At 24.7% G+C, this 23,106-nt stretch overlaps 1 protein-coding gene across 3 annotated transcripts; it reads left to right on the forward strand.

The window, feature by feature from the left end:
- Window positions 1-26: 26 nt before the first annotated feature.
- LOC145837293 (succinate dehydrogenase [ubiquinone] flavoprotein subunit, mitochondrial-like) lies at window positions 27-22,905 on the forward strand. 3 transcript variants are annotated; one of them, XM_082945100.1, is made up of 20 exons: window positions 27-134; window positions 634-738; window positions 1,216-1,337; window positions 2,164-2,241; window positions 2,510-2,597; window positions 2,985-3,149; window positions 3,790-3,938; window positions 10,799-10,923; window positions 11,290-11,380; window positions 11,934-12,030; window positions 12,361-12,451; window positions 13,263-13,348; window positions 13,744-13,841; window positions 14,038-14,054; window positions 14,127-14,215; window positions 16,224-16,300; window positions 16,453-16,567; window positions 20,233-20,376; window positions 21,819-21,932; window positions 22,328-22,905. In XM_082945100.1, exons 1-20 carry the CDS (start codon window positions 75-77, stop codon window positions 22,412-22,414), a joined length of 1,998 nt encoding a protein of 665 aa, XP_082801226.1. In that variant the 5' UTR covers window positions 27-74; the 3' UTR covers window positions 22,415-22,905. The 3 variants fall into 3 exon arrangements, with proteins under 3 accessions (XP_082801226.1, XP_082801225.1, XP_082801227.1); XM_082945099.1 differs by lacking the exon at window positions 14,038-14,054 and having other exon boundaries at window positions 14,110-14,215; XM_082945101.1 differs by lacking the exons at window positions 27-134; window positions 634-738; window positions 1,216-1,337; window positions 14,038-14,054 and adding an exon at window positions 1,686-1,714 and having other exon boundaries at window positions 14,110-14,215.
- The last annotated feature ends 201 nt before the right edge of the window (window positions 22,906-23,106 follow it).

A 23,106-nucleotide genomic window follows, 5' to 3' on the forward strand; every position in this document is an offset into this window, starting at 1 on the left:
AATGATGTTTGATTACTGATATATAAGTAACAAACAACAGAAAATTAAAAAAAAAATAAATAAAGACATTGAAAATGGCTGCAAATTTAATGAAATGTACAACTTCACAACTTTCAGGGCTCACTAAAACCTTGGTTAGTTTTTTCAACTTTAACATTATTCTTTTTAATAAGAAAAAACCATAGCAATTGGTATTTTTGAAAAATGTTATTTGCTTAAAAAGGTAAAACAAGAGTTCTAAATATTGTACTCACTTCTTAAATGCTACCTTGTTAAGTAGTTTGAATAACTTTTTGAATAATAACCTATTTTAAAAATAAAAATAAGTTTTGTATGTAATTCAGGCACAAAAAGGCACAGTGTGATTTTAGTTTTTTGCATGTAAAAATACATACACCACTGGTATCAATTTTTATAATTTATTGGTATTTGTATTTTATCTTTTTCTATAATAATAATTGTTTTTTTTTATTGAATTTTTAGACACAAAAATATTTAAATAAGCTTTGTATGTTTTCAGGCACAAAAAGGCACAGAGTTATTTTTGTTATTTGCATGAAACAATACATACACCATATTTATTACATATGGTTTTTATTATTGTACTAGTTGTTATTATTTTTTAAACTTTAGGCACAAAAAGCAACGGCCACGTCATCTTCAAACAAACGTCAAATTCACATCATTAAGAACGGACAATCACAAAAAGTTACCCAATCCAACATTAGTGACTACCAGGTTCATACTTTGGTTTAATTTTGATTTTTATTTTCCTTTAAACACAAAAAGTTAGGCTATCCAAAATTTCAGACTACCAGGTTTGCTATCAGATTAAGTTCCATATATTTATTGTATTTTGTTTTGTTAATTTGATCCCAAAAAGTTAACCAATCCAACATAAGTGATTAGTTTGTAATTCATTTTAAGGGTATAGGGGATAATCACTTTTTCACAATTTAATCTTATTTTATAGAGTTTTAACTAAGCTACAACCGTTTTAGAGATTTTAAAATTTCAAAATATTTTTGGAGATATAGCAGCTCTAAGTCAAAGGGAGCAATAGGTTCCTTATGGGAGGCGCAAAGGCCTTGTAGTTTGTACTTAAAGTTTTCATATAAGAACAAATGTTTTTTTAGTAAAAAAATGTTGGACCCCCTATGCCCTTAAATTTAATTAATTTTATTATATTTTAATTAATTTTATTAAAACTTCAAGGTATATGACCATACATATGATGCTGTTGTAGTCGGAGCTGGTGGAGCAGGTTTGAGAGCAGCTTTCGGACTTTCTGAGGCAGGATTCAAAACTGCTTGTGTAACCAAACTGTTTCCTACAAGGTTAAATATTTGTTTTTTTATCAGAAATATTTTAATTTTTTGTAAACATAGATTTAATATTATGTTTCTTTTGTACTTTCTCAGACAGGGTTTGAAACTGCTTGTGTTACTAAACTGTTCCCTTGAAGGTGATTATGTTTTTTTTATATCTTATCATATTTAATTTACATATATATGATAATTTATTGCTTTTGTACTTTCTGAGGCAGGATTAAAAACTGCTTGCGTCACTAAACTGTTTCCCAAAAGGTTAAATATTTGTTTTTTCATCAAAAATATTTTAATATTTTTTAAACATATATTCAACCTTAAATGTCTTTTGTACTTTCTGAGACAGGGTTTAAAACTGGTTGTGTTACTAAACTGTTCCCTACAAGGTAAATGACATAGTGTATCTTATTTATTGTATTACATTATTTTGTTTTATATTACCCTGCTTTTTGATTGAGTAATGAATAACTTAAAACTAGGCTTAATATATTTTATATAATGTATGTTTTTACAAGGCTAAATATATTTACATACACTATGTAGTGTATAGTGTGATGTCATAAAGCAGTCTAAACTATCTTAAATGTTATTGGTTGCAGCTAGTGTCAAAATTTAATGATAAAAATTTACATTTTTGTAAATTTAAAGTAGATTGTGTTGATCCACACCCCCTTTGATTTATTAGCACAAAAGTGTATAAATGCAACTAAAAGACAATAAGTTAAAGTTTTAATAGTTAATATTGATGTTTTTTTTAAATTTTTTATATATCACACACTCAGTTGCAGCTCAAGATGTATATAATATATTACAATTTTTTAATATGTATTTACAGATCCCATACAGTGGCAGCCCAAGGAGGTATCAATGCCGCTCTTGGAAACATGGAAGGTGATGACTGGAAATGGCATATGTTAGTTAAATATATTAAATTATTTATTAAACATCTTGGTGTGTATATATGATAACTAACTAACATATTACTATAAAAAATCTTTCTGATAATATTTTTGTATAAATAACTTAACTTTTATAACAGTTTTTCCTTAATTAATATACTATAAAAAGTAGGTTTTTTACTACTAGTAGCATGTAGTTATGACACAGTCAAGTGTTCTAATTGGTTAATATTATTCAAGTATAGCAAAATAAATAAGACCTTATTGGTTAATATTTTTCAGGTATGATACAGTCAAAGGTTCTGATTGGTTGGGAGATCAAGACGCAATTCATTACATGACAAGGGAAGCCCCTGCTGCCGTTGTTGAGGTTTTTGTTTACTTAATATTTTATAAGCATATTTTAAAAACTAGCTAGATATTGCTTGAAGGATAAGTTTTTGTAATTTTCAGCAACTTTTTGATTTTCTTTTGTAGTTTACAATTAAAATATATCTTAAGTATAAAAAATCAAAGTGTTGTTACTTTTTATTATCTTAAACAACTTTTAATTAATTACTTTTAGTTTACAACTTAAATCTATTTAAAATCATGTAGAAAAAAAGTTAACTTATCACCAATAACTTATCACTTTTTTTTTAAATATTCATATGTAAAAGTTTATTTCAAAATTATCCTGAAACAATTAAGGCCTTAGGGGAGTTTTTTGAACTTTTTTTTTATTTATCAAAAATATTAAAGCAAATATTTCAAACAGCTCGAAAACTACGGCATGCCGTTTAGCAGAACACCCGAAGGAAAGATTTACCAGAGAGCATTCGGAGGACAGAGTTTGGAGTACGGAAAGGGAGGCCAGGCTCACAGGTGCTGTTGTGTTGCTGACAGGACCGGACACTCACTTCTGCATACGTTGTACGGCAGGGTAAGATAAAGCATTATGGTATTGATATGTTTGTAATTGGTAGGGAAGGATAAGCTCATAAGAGATCTTATTCTTATTTCAAAATTTAGTTTATGATAAGATTTGAAAAGGAGGTCAAGCACATATATGATGTAGTGTTGCTGACATTCATTGTTACATACGTTGTATAACAGTTAAGTTGTGGAAATAGTTTTGAAGTTGTATAAGTAGAGGGTTGGTTACGCGGAAAGGTTGATTAAGTTAATAAAGTAGAGTTAAGTGTATGATAAGATTTGAAAAGGAGGTAATCTCTTTGTTGTTGTGTTGCTGACTGAACTGGACACTCACTTTAGCATACGTAGTATGGAAGGGTAAAAAAGGGTAAAAAAAGAAAGGGTATAATTGTATCAATTTGTTTGGTAAGGGAGCATAAGCTCATAGGTGCTGTTGTGTTGCTGATTGTAATTATTAGTTTTAATTCAATTGTTTTTATACAATACTATTTCAGCAATCTCTAGCATTAGATACCAACTACTTCATAGAATACTTCAGCATTTATTTGTTTAATTTCTAATCATATTTATTCTAATAGTCCCTTTCATTCAACACTGAATGAATACTTTAGTATTTATTATTATTAATTAATTCATTTATATTCCAGTCTCTTGCCTTCAACACTGACTACTTCATCGAGTACTTCAGTATGGATTTGTTGATGGAAGATGGGGAATGTAGAGGAGTTCTTGCTTTCAGCTTGGAAGACGGAACCCTTCACAGGATCAGAGCTAAAAACACTGTTCTTGCTACTGGGTTAGTATTAAAATAAATTAATTTTGATAGTTAAAAATATATATTTAGTTAAGTTAAGGTACATTATATAAGATCAGAGCTAAAAACACCGTTCTTGCTACTGGGTTAGTGTGAAAATGTAAATAGTTAAAAATGATTTGTTTAGAATATAGTACACTGTATAGGATAAGAGTTAAAAATACTTCGTTGGCTATTGGGGTAGTATGAATAAATCTAGTTTATGAAAATATTTACGATATATTCAGTTTTGTTGGTAGTGCATTGTATAGAATCGTGGCAAAAAACACATTAATTGCTACTGGTTTAGAAAGATTAAATACATATAAATATTTTTTCTTTAAAATAACAACTATGATTATTTATAATATATATATAATATGTTATATTTTCCGGTATCATTCTCATCTGAACGATTTTGTTTCACTTTAGTAATAGAATATGTTTTATTAAATTATTCTTCTTGCATACAGATTTAATGTATGTTTTATAAATAGTATTTTTAGGGAAGTACAATATTTACAAAATTATAGTATGTTTATTGACTGTTGGTTACTAATCTTAATTAAAATAGTTATTTATATACAATATGATATTGAACTTAATTTATATTTGTATAACTAATATTTGTTTTGTTACAGTTATTTTTATTTCCTTTGTTCTGTACGTTATCAAATTCGCACATTTGTTAAAAGCTTGCTACGTGGTTGTTTAATTTTGTTCTTTTTAAAGAACAGTTTTTTGATTTGTTTTTAATTTCATTATACAAAATAGCAGTATATTTTAAAAATACTTACACTTTAAAATTTTAAATGACATAGATTAGTAAGTGTTTAAAACTTAAAAAGTACATTTCATAAAAAGGTAATTCTTGAATAAACTAACAAACCGTATATTTAGTAAAAAGTTGTTTTTAAGCTTCTGTATAAAGCATTGTTTATTTGTTTAATATAAAATAAATCAACAATATTAATTAAGATTAAGATTAAAAATTAAAATCCTACTCTGATTTGTTTGTCATAAATATTTTATTTTCATACGTTTTTTTGTGAAGACTATCCATATAATGCAGTTAAATAAATTAACTCCTTAAAGTAAGTATAAGCACCATTAGAAATTCTCAGAAAAATTTTATTTGTACCTGGTTAAGTAACTTATAGTTATTGCAAACATTTATGCAACTTCATTTTATATCACTCAAAAGTTGCGTAATAATGATGAACAAATAGTAACTAATGTTGTTATTATCTAAAAATTCATCCAAATGTTACAGCATGATATTTATAAAAAAAAAAACTTAAAATTAAAATAAAAAATTCAGTATTTGTTATTAAGTATATGTAATGTAAAATTACCAACTAATGTTGTAAATAGTAATTGTTTTTTTAATAATTGCTATTAATGTAAATTTAATAATGATGAACAATTAGTAACTGTTGATATTAGCTATATATATTTAAATGTTATAGCCTGATGTTTTATAAAAATAAACATAAATAAGCTTAAAAAAAGTAATTATCATTAAATATATGTAATGTAAAATTACCTACTAATGTTATAGTTAGCAATTGTTTTTTTAAATATTTTATAAATAACATGACGTCTAATAATAAAAAACTAAAATATAAAAATAAGTAGTTTAAAAATAAATAACTAATATTAAAAACTTGTAAGTAGTTGATAAAATTTTCGATAATTTGTAAGCATTAATTGTTATACATTTAAAAACAATAAGGCACAGTTTAAAATGATAATTCAATGTTTAATTTTTAATTATTTAATAAATTATTTGCTTCTAAATAATGTAGTTAAATAGTTGGAAAAAAGCACAAACGTTTACTTACAACAACTTTATTTAAAACTGGCAATTTCGCAGTAGTCATACTAGAAATATCAATTTAATTTTACAGCCTGGTTGAAACCTAGGTATATTAAAACATTGTAGTTTTTATTCAATTGAATACATATTTCACGATTACAAATGTTTTTGATGAATAATTTTAAGTAAGTTAGATGATTAATATTTTAATACTATATTTTAATAAAAAAATAAATAATCGGTTTTAATAGTAAGATAATATTTTCGTCTGTTGAATATTTTTCCATGTTGAATTGCACCAAAATAATGAACTTAAATGAAAAACATCGCAAACATTTAGTTACAACAACTTAAACTTAAAAAAAAATTGTTTGAACAAGTATTAATACAAAGTTATTTTGTAATCAATTTAACAGTCTAGCCTGAACCTGAGCTTTACATAACATCACTGTAGTTTTTAGTACTTTAATTATTTATCTTTTGGCTTAAATTTCATTGTATTTAATTATTATATTTATATAATTATTTACTATATTTAAATAACAATTGTATTTAAAAATGTAGTCAACAAACCATTAGAATATCCTACATTTGAAGCAAAATTTTTTTTTTGTAAAGTTTTTTTAAAGTTTTATTATAAGAATTGGTGATTAAACCTAACTGCTACACTTAAACATAAAAGCATACAATAAAAAAAAACTGATAACCAAGCTGCACCAAAACGTTTAACGAAAAAAAAAGGAAAAAGCACAATCTTTTTTTTGAAAACTGGAATTTTTGTAATGATAATCACATTTCGCTAAGCTGCACCAAAACGTGCTACTTGAATAACAATCGATTTCCCGCAAACGGTCGCTTTCAAAGTTTGTTTGTTTACAGGGATATAAATGTAATACTAATTTCTAATTCTTCGGAAAGTTGGCTGAAAATTTTATTTGTTTGCTTGGTATTAAACCAAGTTGTTTTATAGAATTAATGTTTTAACTTGGCAAACTGGTTATAATAATTAATTTTTTAACTCTTCTGACAGTAAAATAAAACACCATTTTTTACAAACTTTATTTATTTTAAGTGTTAAAATAAATTAAATAATTCCAAATTTTTAAAGTTTGCTCAAAATTTATTTGTAAACTTGGTTTCAAACTGAGTTGTTTTTTATAAATTTAATACTACAGTGTGGCAAAATATATTTACGAAAATACAATAATTTGATGGTACTCAGGACTGTTAAGTTTTTTTAAATTAAATATTTTCAAAATAATGTATTTAAATGACATTAAAAAAGTCACATATTTTTACAAAGAATTGTTATATAAACTTTAAAAATGTATTTAGTAAAGTTGCTTAAATTCAATTAGTATTTCAGTGTTTTAATTTGAAAATATTTAAAGTCTTATTTACAATACATGCAAAATCATTAAATTTAAGTGAAATATTTTTATTAGAATAAAAATCACAAACGTTTACTTATAACAAACTAAAATTAAAGCAGTTTTACCACATTTTAAAATTGTATATTTTCCAGTTAATTTCAAAGCCCAATTCAATTTAAGCTAAAATAACTTCATTTAATTTATGGTTGTAACACATTAAAAACGTCTTAAAAATTAACAATGTGTTTTATTGAAAAACTAGAGTTTTTGTAATATTAATCACATTTCGCTAAGCTGCACCAAAACGTGCTACTTGAATAACAATCATTTTCCCGCAAGCGTTCGCTTACAAAGTTTGTTTATTTACAGCGTCATAAACGAAATAGATAATTCCTATTTCTTTGGCAATTTGGCTAAAAATTTTATTTGTAAGCTTGGTTTCAAACCAGGCCATTAAAACATTTACTAATATTGTTCAGCAAAATTATTTAAATTTCAAAATTTATTTTTTAAACTTTTTTATAGTAAAAATATTACACGCTTTGTTACAAACTTTATTTGTTTAAAGAATTAAAAATTAAATAAACAATTTCCAACAATTTTGACAACTCACTGAAAATTTATATTAAACTTAGTTTAAAGGTAAGTTATCTTATGAACTTAATAATAAGTTTGGCAATTAAGTTTTTTTTATTTTTGTTTAATTTCAAGTATATGCGTAGTATCACACTAACTTATTTGTTAATGTTAAGTATTATAATTTAGTTTCACTTTTGTGAAATTAAGTAAATAAAACTATTATAAACGTTTTGATAATTATGTTTCATCTAAGTTTTTAATAAGTTAAATAAACTAATGCTTTTAAAGTGAAATAAACAATTAAAGTCAAAAAAGATTTTAATTTTGTTAAGGTTTAAGATTTTAAACTTTTTAAGAATTATCTTTAGTTAAAAACAAAATACTTTTTTACAAAATTCGTCAAGAATTGCCATTAGAATTGTTAACAAGGCTTTAAAATTTCTGTTTTTTTTTAAGTTCAAAGTTTTAATTTAGTATACAACACAGTTTTATAGTTGATTATTTTAAAAACTGAAAACTTTTTTTTACAGTTATTTACATAATTTCACCACGGTCTTTGTATTAGTTTCTGAACTAACTTCACATCTAAATGTTATAATTAAACATACAAATAAAAATGAAGTAGTTAAAACACAGTAATTTAAATAAACACTCAATTATATTATTAGAATATTAAATAATTAACCAAAATAGTGTACAATGCACATTGTTTAATTCTATTGTGTTATTTTTTGTGCAGGTTAAAAACTGCTTTTCGATAATTTGTTTCGAATATTTTTATATTTAAAAAAAGTTTAAATGAATTACTTCTATTTATTGGAACAAAGTCATAATCGTTTCCTTTACTTTTGAGTTTAGTTGCATATTTAAGTTGTTTAATTTTATTTAAATAAAAAGTTTGCCAGCTAAAATGAATTTTTTTAATGATTGATTATTTAAATGTGAATCAAGTTTGTTTGAAGCTAAACTTTTGACCCAAAACATTCGATTAATGCCTTTCTATAAAAAGCCAGACTTAATAAATTACACTGTTTGCAAAATAGATTTATTGTGAATGCCGAGTTCAAACCTAGGTTATTATTAATAATTTGATTACTATCTGATAATTTAGTTACTATTTAATAATTGTTTAATAATATTCTTGCATTTTATAACACTGTTAATTTGATTCGGCTAAAAGTAGAAAATACCAAGAAATATAAATATTTTCTAATTGTATTACTCTAGTTATTAAAATATTAAAAAAATGGATAACACTGTATTGAACATGTTTACAGTTTAGACTCAATTAAAAAACATGCAAAATTACTGCTACAATTTAAAATTATCCTTTGAAGTTGCTAAAAATTACTTTTTATAAGTTAATGTTAATTTACATGCATGTTTTCATTTTTTCAATAAAAATTAGATTTTTTTTTAACCATCCACATCAAAAAAAAATTGATTACAGAAAATAGTGTTTTTACAGTGAATTTTTGTATCATTTTTACAAACTTTATGCAATTTCTTAATTATTATTATGTGAAAATGTTCAAAATTGCATTATAGTATTTAATTTTACTCTTAAAATACATATGAGTTCACAAAAATAGTTTTAGAATTAATAGTTTAGTTTAAATAATTAAATAAACTTTTCTTAACTTATTAATTTTTTTTTATGAAACTTTCTATATCTAAAATAATCATTATACACTACTGTTTATGTATAAGTTAAAGTTATTAGTACATAAATTTCAAAATAAATAAAATATTTTTAAAGTTACTTAATTTCAATTAAAAATTAAAACTAACTTTGCAAGTTATAACTATTTTTTTATTGTAAAATAATTGCAAAATTAAATGTAAATACATGGTTAATGAAGTTTATATGTAGTTTTATAAGCTATCATAAAACTTTTTTTACCGTGAACTTTCTACTTTTTTTTAAACTTTATCGCAAACCTTCTTTTATAGTAGAAAAAAATACTATTTTTTCATTAATTTTAAACTCTATAGTTTTTAAAATACTACAGTACAGAATGGGCTATATTTAGAATAGTTTTAATAAAAAGTTCAAGAGTATGTATAAATAATCAAATTAATTTCATTAAAGATATTTTTTAGTAAGCATAGTAATATTACAAACATATATAACTTGCTCAAAACCAGTTACTGATATTTAAATAAATTTACAGCAAAAACTAATTTTCTTCATCTTCTTATTACAATAGTTTATAGTGGGATTAATTAAAGTTTTTCTTAAAACATTATTTATAATCCTCCCTATAAACTAGGTCTACTGATCTTATTCATTTCAGAAATTTGTTTATCACTACTATTTAATATTTAAAATGATAAATTTTTGGCTTACAGTACGAAAAAACCTTACAATTAATGTTAAAACATTTTAAAGTTTGCGTAACAGAAACTTCGTGGTAGTTTTAGTTGCTACAGAAACAAAAATGTTCCAATTAAAATAATTATTTTAAAACTATTTGCACGAAACTTTTCTACTTGAATAACAACAAAATAAACACAAACGCTTACTCACATGTTTTATATTTATATAGGTTTACGCAACCAATATATGAGGAATTTTTTTTTAACATCTTGGTATTTTAAAACCTGGTTATAACCTGGGTTTATAAAGTCCATTTAAAAATAAAAAATTAAACCAAGACTGCGTGATAATTGGAATCAATAGGTTGATTAAAGTTATTGAATCTTATATAAAACTAATTGTATAAATATAGTTGTAAACAAAGTTTGTAGTGATAATAAAAACAATCATTTAAATCTATCTTGTAGTATACCCATCAATATGTGAAATATTTTCAAGCTAAAACTAATCCGATCAAATAGAATTATACAATCTGTCAACAATGGTGATATTAATATACATGTACATGTATCATTTAATTATTATCACAATTATTCATTAATACAGTTAATATATATATAAATATATATATATATAACATTTTTTAAGTGGGCGCCGTGAGATATTTATTTGTTTCATTAAATTTAATTCCTTGTATATGTATACATTTATTTTACTCTACTTGTAACATAGATACATATAAACATGTATTAACTTATTTATATATTTTTAGTGGCTACGGAAGAGCATACTTCAGTTGCACTTCTGCTCACACTTGTACTGGTGACGGTTCAGCCATGGTTTCAAGAGCGGGACTTCCCAACCAAGATATGGAGTTTGTACAGTTCCACCCCACAGGTATATTTATTATTATAGTATTAAAGTTTAACATGAAGATATAAATAAAATAATAATAAATAATGCAACCAAAGTATGGAATTTGTACAATTTCACCCTACAGGTATGTATTTGGTATATATGTAGTTTGAATGAAAATTACATTTAAACTAAAATTGTTTGATAAACTTTAAAAGTGTGTCAGGTATTCAGTCATAGTTTATTAAAACTTATTGTTCTAGATACTTAATAAATTATTAAAATTTCACCAGTATCTACGAAATATAGCTTGCTAACAAATAATAGATATTATATATATATATATATATATATATATATATACATGTTTATTCACAGGTTTTCTAAATATATATAATTAATTTTCAGGTATCTACGGAGCAGGATGTCTCATCACAGAAGGATGCAGAGGTGAAGGAGGATATTTGGTAAACAGTGAGGGAGAAAGATTTATGGAGAGGTAATTGCTTGTGTATATATGTATATTGTATAATATAATATAATAAGGAGGTTATCTTGTTAATAGCGAGGGAGAAAGATTCATGGATAGGTAATTAATTAATTATGTTTGTATATAAATAGATATAATGTATTTTGTTTAATAAGGTGGTTATCTTGTTAACTCTGGAGGTAAAATGTTTAGGAAAGTTTAGATTAATTTTATAGTATACTATGTAATAGTAGTAATAGTAAGGTCGATATTTGGATATTGAGGGAGAAATATTTATAAAAAAGTTAGATCAATTTTAAAGTATAAAATTTATTACTTGATAAGTTAGGTCGTTATCTCGCTAACTCTGAGGAAAAAAAGTTTCATGGAAAGGTTATTAAATACTTTAAATTTATATATTATATTTCATAATAAATAGAATATTTAGTCAATTACGAAAGTAAAAATCTATCGAAATTTATTTACATTTAACTGCTAATTCTGGAATTGTAAACATGGTGTTAGGTAACTGACATTCTTGAGGATATATTTATTCATTAATTATCTATTTAATATTTTATAGATACGCACCAACAGCTAAGGACTTGGCCTCAAGAGACGTCGTGTCAAGATCGATGACCATGGAAATCAGAGATGGTAGAGGTTGCGGACCTAATAAGGTTTAAATTAATATTTGTATTCTAAGTATAATATACTAAGACTTTAAAGTTTATTTAATCGATATATTAAATTTTATTTAGTTTTATTTAATGATAAAGGAAATTAGAGATGGTTGTGGTTGCGGACCTAATAAGGCTAAACATTTGTTTAAGGTTTCTAAGATAATTAAAAAAGTATCAACCAGATATGGTAGTTTTTTTTAACAAGATGATAACAGTTTTAAAAACCCTAAATTCTTAATTATGTAGCTGTATCTAAAAACCCTTAATGAACCTAAAAATTGTCTGTTATATCAGTAAAATCCCCCTAACATAAAATTTTCATAACAGGACCACGTCTACCTCCAATTGCATCACCTTCCAGCCGACCAATTGGCCACCAGACTTCCAGGAATTTCAGAAACTGCTCAGATCTTTGCAGGTTAGAAAATAAATCCTTATTTAATATTTTGTAAATGTATAAACAGGGTTGCCACTCGGTCAGGAAAAGTCAGGAAATCAGGAAAAGTCAGGAAAAATTTTAAAAAATGACAAAAGTCAGGAAAAGTCAGGAAAAAATGGGGGGTTTTGAAAAAAAGTCAGGAAAAGTCAGGAAATTTGATAAAATAAAAAAATAAAAGTCAGATTTTGTCAGTTTAAATTTACAAAATTCCTTGTTTTCCAAAGCCTTCAAATGGTAAAAATTAATTAAAAGTCCTTTAAAGTCAGAAAAAAATTCCAAAATTTTCCTAGAAATTTACAAAAATATTTAATTTTATTTCCAATGCCTTCATCTGGTATAAATTAGTAAAATATCCTTTATAAAACTGCAAAACTTTTCTCAAAACATTTTGAACATCTTTTAATAGTTTCAATTGTTAGATTATGTATTTTAGAATAAGTTTAATTTAAGAGTTTGATTTAGAAAAGTCAGGAAAATTTTGGTAAAAAGTCAGGATAAAGTCAGGAAAAGTCAGGAAATTTTTCTCTGCTTGATCAGTGGCAACCATGTATAAAGTTTTAGAAAAATATCTGATATTTTCAGGTTGAAGAATAACTCCTGATTTTTAAAATTTTATATTTTGTAAATTTAGTTACAAATAGTTATCTGATATTTATAAGTTGCAAAATACATCTTATTTGCAGGTATAACTCCCTTTTAGTTTGCTAAATATCAAATAACTGATGTTTGCAGATTGTACAATAACCTCTTAAACTTGTATTTAGTTTTAAATAACTGACATATTTTCCAGGTGTTGACGTTAACAGAGAGCCAATTCCTGTGTTGCCAACTGTTCACTACAACATGGGAGGTGTTCCCACCAACTTCAAGGGACAAGTTAGTAATATGTATATATATATATATATATATATATGTATATTTTATATTTTATTTAATGTTAATTGTATTATCTAATTTGGGTAAATCTCTTGCCCATTTATCAGCAATTTCACATTTTACCCTGTAATATGATGAGAAAAACTGTATTTTTATTATGATATTAGTTAATTGTATCAATATATTGTGGTTTGACATTATGACGTAGAATACTCACATTATGACGTAACATGTAATCAGTTATGACATGGAATCATTAATGTAGCTGTAAGAATTTTATTTAATTATGTAGTTTAGACAAGGAAAAATGTAGTTGCAATATGTTTATAGTAGTTGATTTTGTGTATATATACATAACTAATTAAAAAAATTAATAACTAATTATGACGTCACAGGTGATCAGTTATGACGAAGAGAAAGGAGAAGATGTTGTCGTTCCCGGACTTTATTCTTGCGGTGAAGCTGCTTGCGCTTCAGTTCATGGAGCTAACAGGTAAAATGAATAAAGTAAACAATTACATTAATATTTATGTTGTGCATCTTACAGTATGCCAACACGTTTGAAAATGTATTTAATAAAAATATAATTATAATGTATTGCATATATTTGTATTATAAGCTAATGTTTTGGATGCTAACAGAATAATGAATATATTTAATTATTAATTGTTATATGAATAATTATTCAGACTTGGAGCCAACTCCTTACTGGATCTTGTTGTATTTATTAATTAATATTTTCATGATGTATATTTTTACAGACTCGGAGCTAACTCTCTACTGGATCTTGTTGTGTTCGGAAGAGCCTGCGCTTTGACAATCGCCGAAGAAAACAAACCTGGTGAAAGCATTCCCGAGCTTAGCAGGGTAAATTAATTATTTGTGTTAATTAATTGTAGTTTAGAAGTAAACTTCGTATATAAATATATGTTTCGAAATCAGTGTAAGTTGAAAGTTTATATGTTAATTAAAGTTAAAAAAAAGGTTTATGTATAAATAAATCTCTGAACTTTGTAGGATAATATATTTTATATAATTTAAAATATAGTTTGTTAGTATGTAAATTATTTTTAACTTAATAGAGTAAATTATATGTACAATGATCAATATCTAAATACAAATTTTGTATACAAAGTAAACAATTAGGCCGCATTCTTAAACTAAGTAGACTAAGTTTTTTATAAATATTTGAGCAATAGATGTAATCGTTGAACTAATATAATTCAATATTTGTTTTTTAAAGTATTTTGTGCTTCCATCAAAATAATCATACTTGTGCTTTCAGTTGAGTTAACTTTAAATTTTATTGAATATTATCCAGTCTTTTTTAAATCCTAACTCAGTTATAACCTTAATAGATTTTTGAAAATAAATTTTGAGTCACTATAAAAATTTATAAGTATTAACTGTTATGAAATTAATTTTATTAAAACCCTGAACATAATTAGTTTCAGTCTTCAAAAATTACTACTTTTTGAATTTTATGAAAAAAATTTACTTGATTAACATTGAAATTACCACAAGTGTTCGCTTACAACAATTAGAATTTAAACAGGCTGAATATACCTAGTTATCAACCAGTTTCCGCTTACTTCATCAGAATTTGAACCTAGTACACCTAGGATGAAAAAATTAAAAAAAAAAGTTTAATCTTCTTCGCTTATTGTGTTTTGAAATAAGCTGAAACTTAAACTATTCATATGTTTTTAAAGTAGCTAGTAAAAGTTAAAAAAAAAACTTTTAATTCCCAACTTGGTTTTATCCTTAAGATAGTTGAAAATAGTTTTCAAGTCAATGAAAAAGTTTCTAAAAACTATTTTGATTTTTAATTCCACGAAACAATGTAAATAGAAAGAAAAGTTTTGCAAAAATTCATTTACTTGACCCATTACCGTTCGCTTTCAACAACTAAAATTTGTTTTTGCTGAAAAAATAAATCATAGTCACATTTATCCATCAAGATCAGTTTAATTAAAACTTAGTTTGAACTAGGATAAAATAATTTATTATGTAACAGTTTCTTTATAGCTATGTTATGGTTGCCACACAAATAATTTTTTAAATCACTCATGATACTTACTAGATGAAATTTGATTGAGATCGAGTTGATTAGATTTTAAAACTTTTATACCAAATTTTTATCATTTGAATTTTCATAGCGATATTTTATTGAAGTGGAAAGTTTTTTGGATGACATATAATACATATTAATTTTTTTATTTAGTTGTTGTTTTGAGTGATAAAAGTTTGAGATTTACATCTCTCAAAAAATTAATAAATATTGAAACAAATTTACTTGAGTAACATTAGGATACCCACAATAGTTTGATTACAACAATTAATATTTAGTTAAGATGAACTTTACTAAGTTACCGCGGCCTGACATTATGCAATACTTATTTGAACCTAGTTTGTCTAGGATAAAAGTCTACTCACAATATGAAATCTCTTTAAACATGTAAGCATGCTTGCCACCAACTGAGACTTATTTAAATATATATGTTAGCAGGCTAGATTTTTATTATTAATTAGATGAAATCGATAAAAAATTGAATTAGAAAAAAGAAGTGCATTGATTTGCCTGGAATTATAAGTTGTTACATATATTATAAATATGACGTCACAGTTGTATTTTTTTATGACAAATAGGAAGACAAATGCGACCTGAAATGGGGTTAATACATAAAAAGGACAACAAGAAATATTCAAAAAGTATATAATTTTAAAAATAACAAATAATTAAATAATAAATGGGACGCCGGTTATAAATTTCAGTTGCCAATCTTAACAATATCAGATATAAATAAGATAAATTACACTTACTTAAATATGTATTGCATAATATATGTGATTAATATACAATATCTTTTTATAGGACGCCGGAGAAGCCAGTGTTGCCAACTTGGACAAGATCAGATACGCTGACGGTGATACCACTGTTGCTGAAATCAGGTAAATAATTTGTTATTTGTTTAATATATTCTTTTAAAAATTATTTTAAACTGTAATAAATCCGATGGAAAATAGTAATTTGTTTGTTTAGATTATTTAGTTTTAATTTAATTAGTTTGTTAAATAATTATTTATTAATATTTATTATTTAGAGGGCAAATGCAGAAGATTATGCAGAACAACGCAGCTGTTTTCAGAACTGGGGAAGTTTTGAAGGAGGGATGTGAATTGATGGAAGATACTATTAAGCAAATGCCAGATTTAAAGGTTTGTTTTAATTATTGATATATAAAAATGAAAAAAGTTTAGATAATTGTGTATAAATGGAAAAATCAGATAAGTAGAAGCTTAATTTAAAATTAAAAAGTTTGTGATTTAAAAAATTGTCAATGTTTAATGATTCCTATTTTTGAATCGTTTATCAAGTGCACAATTAGCTAAGCATAAAATAAAATAAGTTTTTAAGTTTTTACAGCACTTTTATTTAAAAATAAGAATTTTATTATCGGACTGAATAAGAATATTTAATTCAAAATTCAAAAATAAAAAGGTTACTTAACTCACGATAACCTATCCAAAAATTATAAGTTACATGTCAAAGTATATATAGTTAAGGCAGAATTCAAATTAGTTTGATTTATACGAAAATTTGTAAATGTAAGAAATACTGAATATATCATGAGTTTGGGTTTGTTAATGTTAAAACGTCTGAAATAATTATTTTGCAAAAAAAAAACCCACAACTTGTAGGTTACATTTAAACAAATATATATATATTCAGCGTCATTTAATCATTGATTAGTTTGATGAATGTTGATCATTTTTCGACCACTTATTAAGTGGCAATCTACGAGATTCACTAACTTTTGATAAAAATAAGTATTGTATAGCTTAAACGTCAATCTAATTTATTTATTTCCAACACGAACCAAATTTTATAACTATTGGTAACTATCGTTTAATTGGAAATGTTAAGTCTGAATAAAGTTATTTTTTAATCGGATTATAAGTAGTTGATTTGAAAAATATTTATTGAACTTTATTATGGTGCGGCCTATAAATTAATATTGAGAACTTCAGTTTTCTTTTCTTTGCAAACGATGAAAGCTATTGCAAGTTTATTATTTATTTTGTTAAATATAATTCTTTTAATTTCTACAAACTCACTAAAATTCATCTAATGAAAAGTAATAAGTTTAAATTTTTATATTTATTATTTATAAACTTCTATGGTGTTTTATAGCAATTCAAACTGAACACTATAACTGATTGTTTTAACTTCGTTGAGAACAACATAAATTTGATAATAAATCTCTTAGAAATTGATGATTTTAGAATTTGAAAAGATTCACTTTTAAATTGCAAAGAATGGAAAGTAAATATACTCCAAAAAACTGATAAGCTTCAAAGCTATACTTACTTTAAAAACCACAAAAGCTGAGTTACACTATAATTTATAATAAAATGATAAACAAAAATTCTAATTACATTGTGCAGGAAGTTCATGTTATTTTAAACCACTCAAAATAAAGTGGTAACAATCAAAAGTATTTGAAATTGATGTAGGATCATTGGAGTGACATTGATTGTAACACCTGAGTAGCTTATTTTGAAATAAAAAACCCAAAAGCTTTATTATACATATTAAGATTTACAAACTAATGTCATTTTTATCATTACAATGTACCAGATTTTTCACCACTTAAAAAGTAAAATACAATAAGTACTTAATATTTTAAGTTTGTTAAACTAACTTGATATTGTAAAAATAGCTAAAAAAGTGTTTAATAAACATTATCGTGGTAAAGAAAACAAAGTACTAAAAGCTTTAATTTTAGTTAGTTTGAGAGCAATTAAATAGCTTAAAAAAAAATTACTTTGAACTGATTTGAATTTTTTTGTTAATATTTAACTTAAACTTTTATTTATTACCTAAAAGGCATATAATAAAGTTTACAATAATGAAGTAAACAAAAAAATTTAATTTTTTTAAGTTCTTCGGTGTTTAAAAATACTCTAAATATAATACTTATCGTATATTAAATTTAAACTAAGGATAGAAAAAAATAGAATCAATAATAAATATATTACACATATATGGCTTTAATAGCTTCAAAAGTCTAGTAAAACAAGTTATTTATCTAGTATGTCAAGTGTAAAAATTGTTTTTAATTTATTTTTAATAACAGAGGTCTTAGTTGAATGTGTTTAATTAAAAAGTTCATTTTTGTAAATACTCTTTTGGATTAAAACATCTCATACTTATAAACCAAATGAGATAACACAATTTTAACTTATAAATTATTCAACGTATAAACTCTTTTATTTTTTTTAATATCTATTAAACCTTGTTATAGCGAACTTTTTGTATAATTAACGAAACGTAGAAAAAACAACTTTTAATTAAAGTTTTGTAAAAGAATAACATTGTTTTCTTACTTATTTTATATTTCAAGTTAGGTTTATGTGTTCAAGTAAATATAAAAAAGTTTGTAGAACCTTCTAAGCTACTTATTTGGCAATTAAATCAAAAACTCACAAATTCTTAGTTGCGTTCTGTTATTTAAACTTGACCTATATTTGATAAGTAACTGAAAATAGTTGATTGAGGTTAAGTATCTTCATTTTAAACCACTTGATTAGTGGCAATTAGCAACCCTTTGAAAAATCATTTTTGTGATAATTTTATTACAAATCTTATAAGCTAAAAAGAATGATTTATTTACCTACCTCACAAACAATTATAAAATAAAAATCCAGAAATGTTGAAATACGTTTTAATGTAATATATTTTGTAAATTTTTAAATAAGTTTTCGGTCAACTTTGAAGCTAACTTTAGGTATCCAATAAAAAATAAGATATAAAGTTAATAGTTAAATAAGTTATAATTGTAAAGCTTATAAATTATGAATATATGATCCTTTGAGCTTATACCTTTCAAAAAATTAAAACCCAACAACGTTTTATTTTAGCTAAATTGTAGGTAATTTTTAACAAATGATGTTTTGTAAAAATTTTGTTTTAATCACTTACAAAGCAAAATTTAATTACAGGGTTGCTACTTTACCTGGAATAACCTGGACAAACCTGGAATTAGACAATTTAGGCAAAAAAAAAAAAAAACCCTGGAATTAAAAAAATTTTCACAAGTTCAGTAGTAAAATTTCAATTTTACTCAAACGATCTATCATATAAAAAAAATTTGTCACCACCAATTTTTTTTTTATTAAAAACAATTTTAAAGTAGTTATACAGTATCTTTTCGATTTTTTTATACTATTTAACACTGTTTCTTACCTTAAAATTAACTTTAAACTAAAAATAGACCCAAAAATGTGTACTTAAAACCAAGAAGAAATTCGGAATACCTGGAAAAAAAATTGAAAAACGAGTGGCAACCCTGTAAATAAGCAACACAATATAAACATTATCATTATTATGGTAAAGCATAAAGCATACTGATAAAAACTTTTTAACTTCCTTATTTCACATAAAAACCCACAAACACTTAGTTGCATGATAAATATAAAGTATTGTTTACAAATTGTGTCTAACATATTTTCATTGGCTGTAGTGAAGTTAGTTTTTAACCACTTATTATGTGGCTCTTATCTATAGATGTACATCATTATTTTATTGATAAGCATTCTGATATAAAATAAATGAATTATTAGTTAGAACGCTCTAATTTTTAAATTTGTAAACCACTTAGTTGAATGTAACTTTTTATTCTGTTTTGAAAGTTATCAACTAAGGAATTATTTGAAACACTGATAAGGATATATTGAATATAATGAAAATATAAATCAATACGTTATATTATATTTATTTGTATTTCTTAGGCATTCGACAGAGGCCTAATATTGAACACTAAATTTTAACTAAACATTATACATATTTTATAAACATTTTATTTATTATTTTTTTATAGGTATTCGACAGAGGACTTATTTGGAACACCGATTTGGTCGAAGCTCTTGAACTTCAGAATTTGTTGGCAAACTCTAGCCAAACTGTAGTGAGTGCTGAAGCCAGGAAAGAGAGTAGGGGTGCCCACGCCAGGGAAGATTTCACTGTTAGTTTTGAATAAATATGTAAGTAAATAAAATATGTTTTGGTGTGCACATACTATTTATAAGAAAAGAAAGTAGGGGTGCCCACGCAAGAGAAGATTTCACTGTTAGTTTCAAGTTATATAAAGAATTAGTACATAAAGTACTTTTTTTTTGTAAATTTAAACCTATGTAATTGAATATATTAAAAAAATTCGAACTATTTAAATAAAATATTACTAGAATTATGGTTTATAATTTCTAAAAAATAACAACTAAATAAAATTTAATAAAGGCAGATTTCCAAAGTTTTGCTCTGTAAACTTAGTGTTATTTAAAAATACGTTCTTTTTGAAAAACTTCTGACTTATTAGAGAATAAATTATAAATAAGTTTTGTCTTTATCTAAACACATGATCAATATTTGTTCACGAGATAAGTTCAATACTTCTTCGAAATCTACACTTAATTCTACTCTGTAGCGCCACAAAGTGAGAAGTGTTTCACACTCAAGTTGAAATACTTAATATTGTTGTACAATGTCATATAAATTTAAAGTTTCTTGTATGGTTGTTCAAACAGTACACATAATGTTCATAAAAAATGACTTAGTTTTACTTACTAGCGTCTTTAAGTGGACAAGTTCTTATTGAAAAGCTTCTGACTTATCAGAGAATAAGTTATAAATAGTTTTAATGTTCAACCTAGACACATGATGAATAATTTAATCACAAAAAAAAAAACAATTCTTGTATGAAATTACACTTAGTTGTACTCTTTAGCGCCACATAAATATGCCACTAGAAATAAATATGGTAAAAGTGTAACCTCAAGCCTTTAATAATGAAGAGTAAGTCATAAGAAAGTTTCAATGTTTATATGAAATCACTTTGAGTTGAAGTTCACTCTAAACTAAATTGAACTCTTTAGCACCACAAAGTGATGAGTGTTTCACACTGAAGTTGAAATACTTAACCACGTGACACAAAATTTTATACAATATAACTGTGACGTAATAACGTCTGTACATGAGTGTGTCAGCAGTAAACGCTACCAACTTTATTTAAAATATTAAAAAAAACTTTTGTATATGTATGCGTGCAGTATACGCGACTGTTTTGTTTTTTTAAAGTTAGAAAAAACTTATTTAATAATTTTTTTGTATGGATAATGTCGATTAGAACAACATAGATAATATTCATGAAAATTAAAATCTTTAAAATTAGTAGAAAATATCGAAAATATAAATGTATAAGCACCTTAGTCAAAGTTTATGAAAAGTTTATTCAAACATACTCGTTTGAAATAAAATTTATTCTTTACATTATCAATCACATATGATATAACAATAATAGCCATTAAGTTCTATGTACATAACTACGCAAATATAACAACGCACATGTTGTTGACATATTAATGTTTTGTAGATAACGTAATAATTAACTTTAATATGACGTAATAACAGGAACGTGTTGACGAGTTTGATTACAGCAAGCCACTTGAAGGACAAGAAGCTAAACCCATGGATGAACATTGGAGGAAGCACACATTGAGTTATTATTGCGAAAAAGAGGGCAAAGTTAGTTATTAAGATGTTTAATATATATATTATATTGGGGAAAACATATTTTTTCATACTACTGTGAGAAAGAAGGAAAAAGATTTAAATTGATAACATTCAAACAAACTCTTTTATCAATACTTATCTTATACTTATGGAAGTTTTTCAATTTGAAATAGACTTTTAACATTTAAACGTACAATATAAGTTACAAAAAATTTAATTAGTTTTTTCAGAAAATTTAGCATTTATATATCAATCTGACATACTTATTAATAAATTAGACCTGTAGTAGTTTTTTAAATATGTCACTTAGTTTATTTACAGACCAAATTAGCATGTAGAAGTTTTCGACTTGAAATAATTTTTGTGAAGTTAACTGTATTTAATATTTATTTAATTTAATTTTTCAGACAAAGCTTGCATACAGACCAGTCATTGACGAAACATTAAACGAACAAGAATGCAAAAATGTACCACCAGCAATTAGATCTTATTAATTATTAAAATAATTTATTTTGATTTATAGGGGCCGCCATTTAATATCTAATATTGCTAGGTAACAGAAAAAATAAACAAAAAAACCGTTACTAGATGTAAAAAATGTGAAATACTGTATTTTAATTGATAACCGTTTTAAATTTGGTAATAAGTTTTTAATTTGATATTTTATAGCAACTTTTGTAATAACTTTATATTTCTTAACATTCACAAATTTTTAAACAAAATGTTTTTAAGAGCTTTAGATACAAGAAAGTATTCAGCTTGGTAATTTTAATACTTGGTTTTATTAATATGTTTTCAGTTTAAATTTTTTCAGCTCAATAATAATAAATTTCATCGAATAAATTTTGAGTTTTTATTTACTTTCGGTGTTTTTATTTTTCGTACTTTAAATTAACTTAAAGAAGTGAAAAAAAAAACTTGAAAGGTTTTGTTAAATAAATATTCAATATTAATGTATATGTTTTAAATAAACTCCGTAAAATTATTTACTTGTATTAATATTTAATACTGTATTCAATAACAATAAAAGCAACTTATAGATTCCGTACTTATTTGTATCCTTTAACTTATAAGAAGACAAATTGATGAGACATTGTTAACATATTCTAAGTGAATTAAAGATCAGGGTTACCATATGGTCAGAAAAAGTCAGGAAAAATTACAAAAGTCAGGAAATTTGATAACA

The sequence above is a fragment of the Thalia democratica genome, chromosome 5, assembly GCF_965202585.1.
Source record: "Thalia democratica chromosome 5, ktThaDemo2.hap1.1, whole genome shotgun sequence".
NCBI classification, from domain to species: Eukaryota; Metazoa; Chordata; class Thaliacea; order Salpida; family Salpidae; genus Thalia; species Thalia democratica.

What these genes read in the sequence shown, in the direction of transcription:
- LOC145837293 (XM_082945100.1), top strand. Translation starts at nt 75, where the DNA reads ATGGCTGCAAATTTAATGAAATGTACAACTTCACAACTTTCAGGGCTC. An exon ending in CCCCTGCTGCCGTTGTTGAG is followed by an intron (nt 2,598 to 2,984) that starts GTTTTTGTTTAC and finishes TATTTCAAACAG; the next exon opens with CTCGAAAACTACGGCATGCC. An exon ending in ACGCCAGGGAAGATTTCACT is followed by an intron (nt 20,377 to 21,818) that starts GTTAGTTTTGAA and finishes ACGTAATAACAG; the next exon opens with GAACGTGTTGACGAGTTTGA.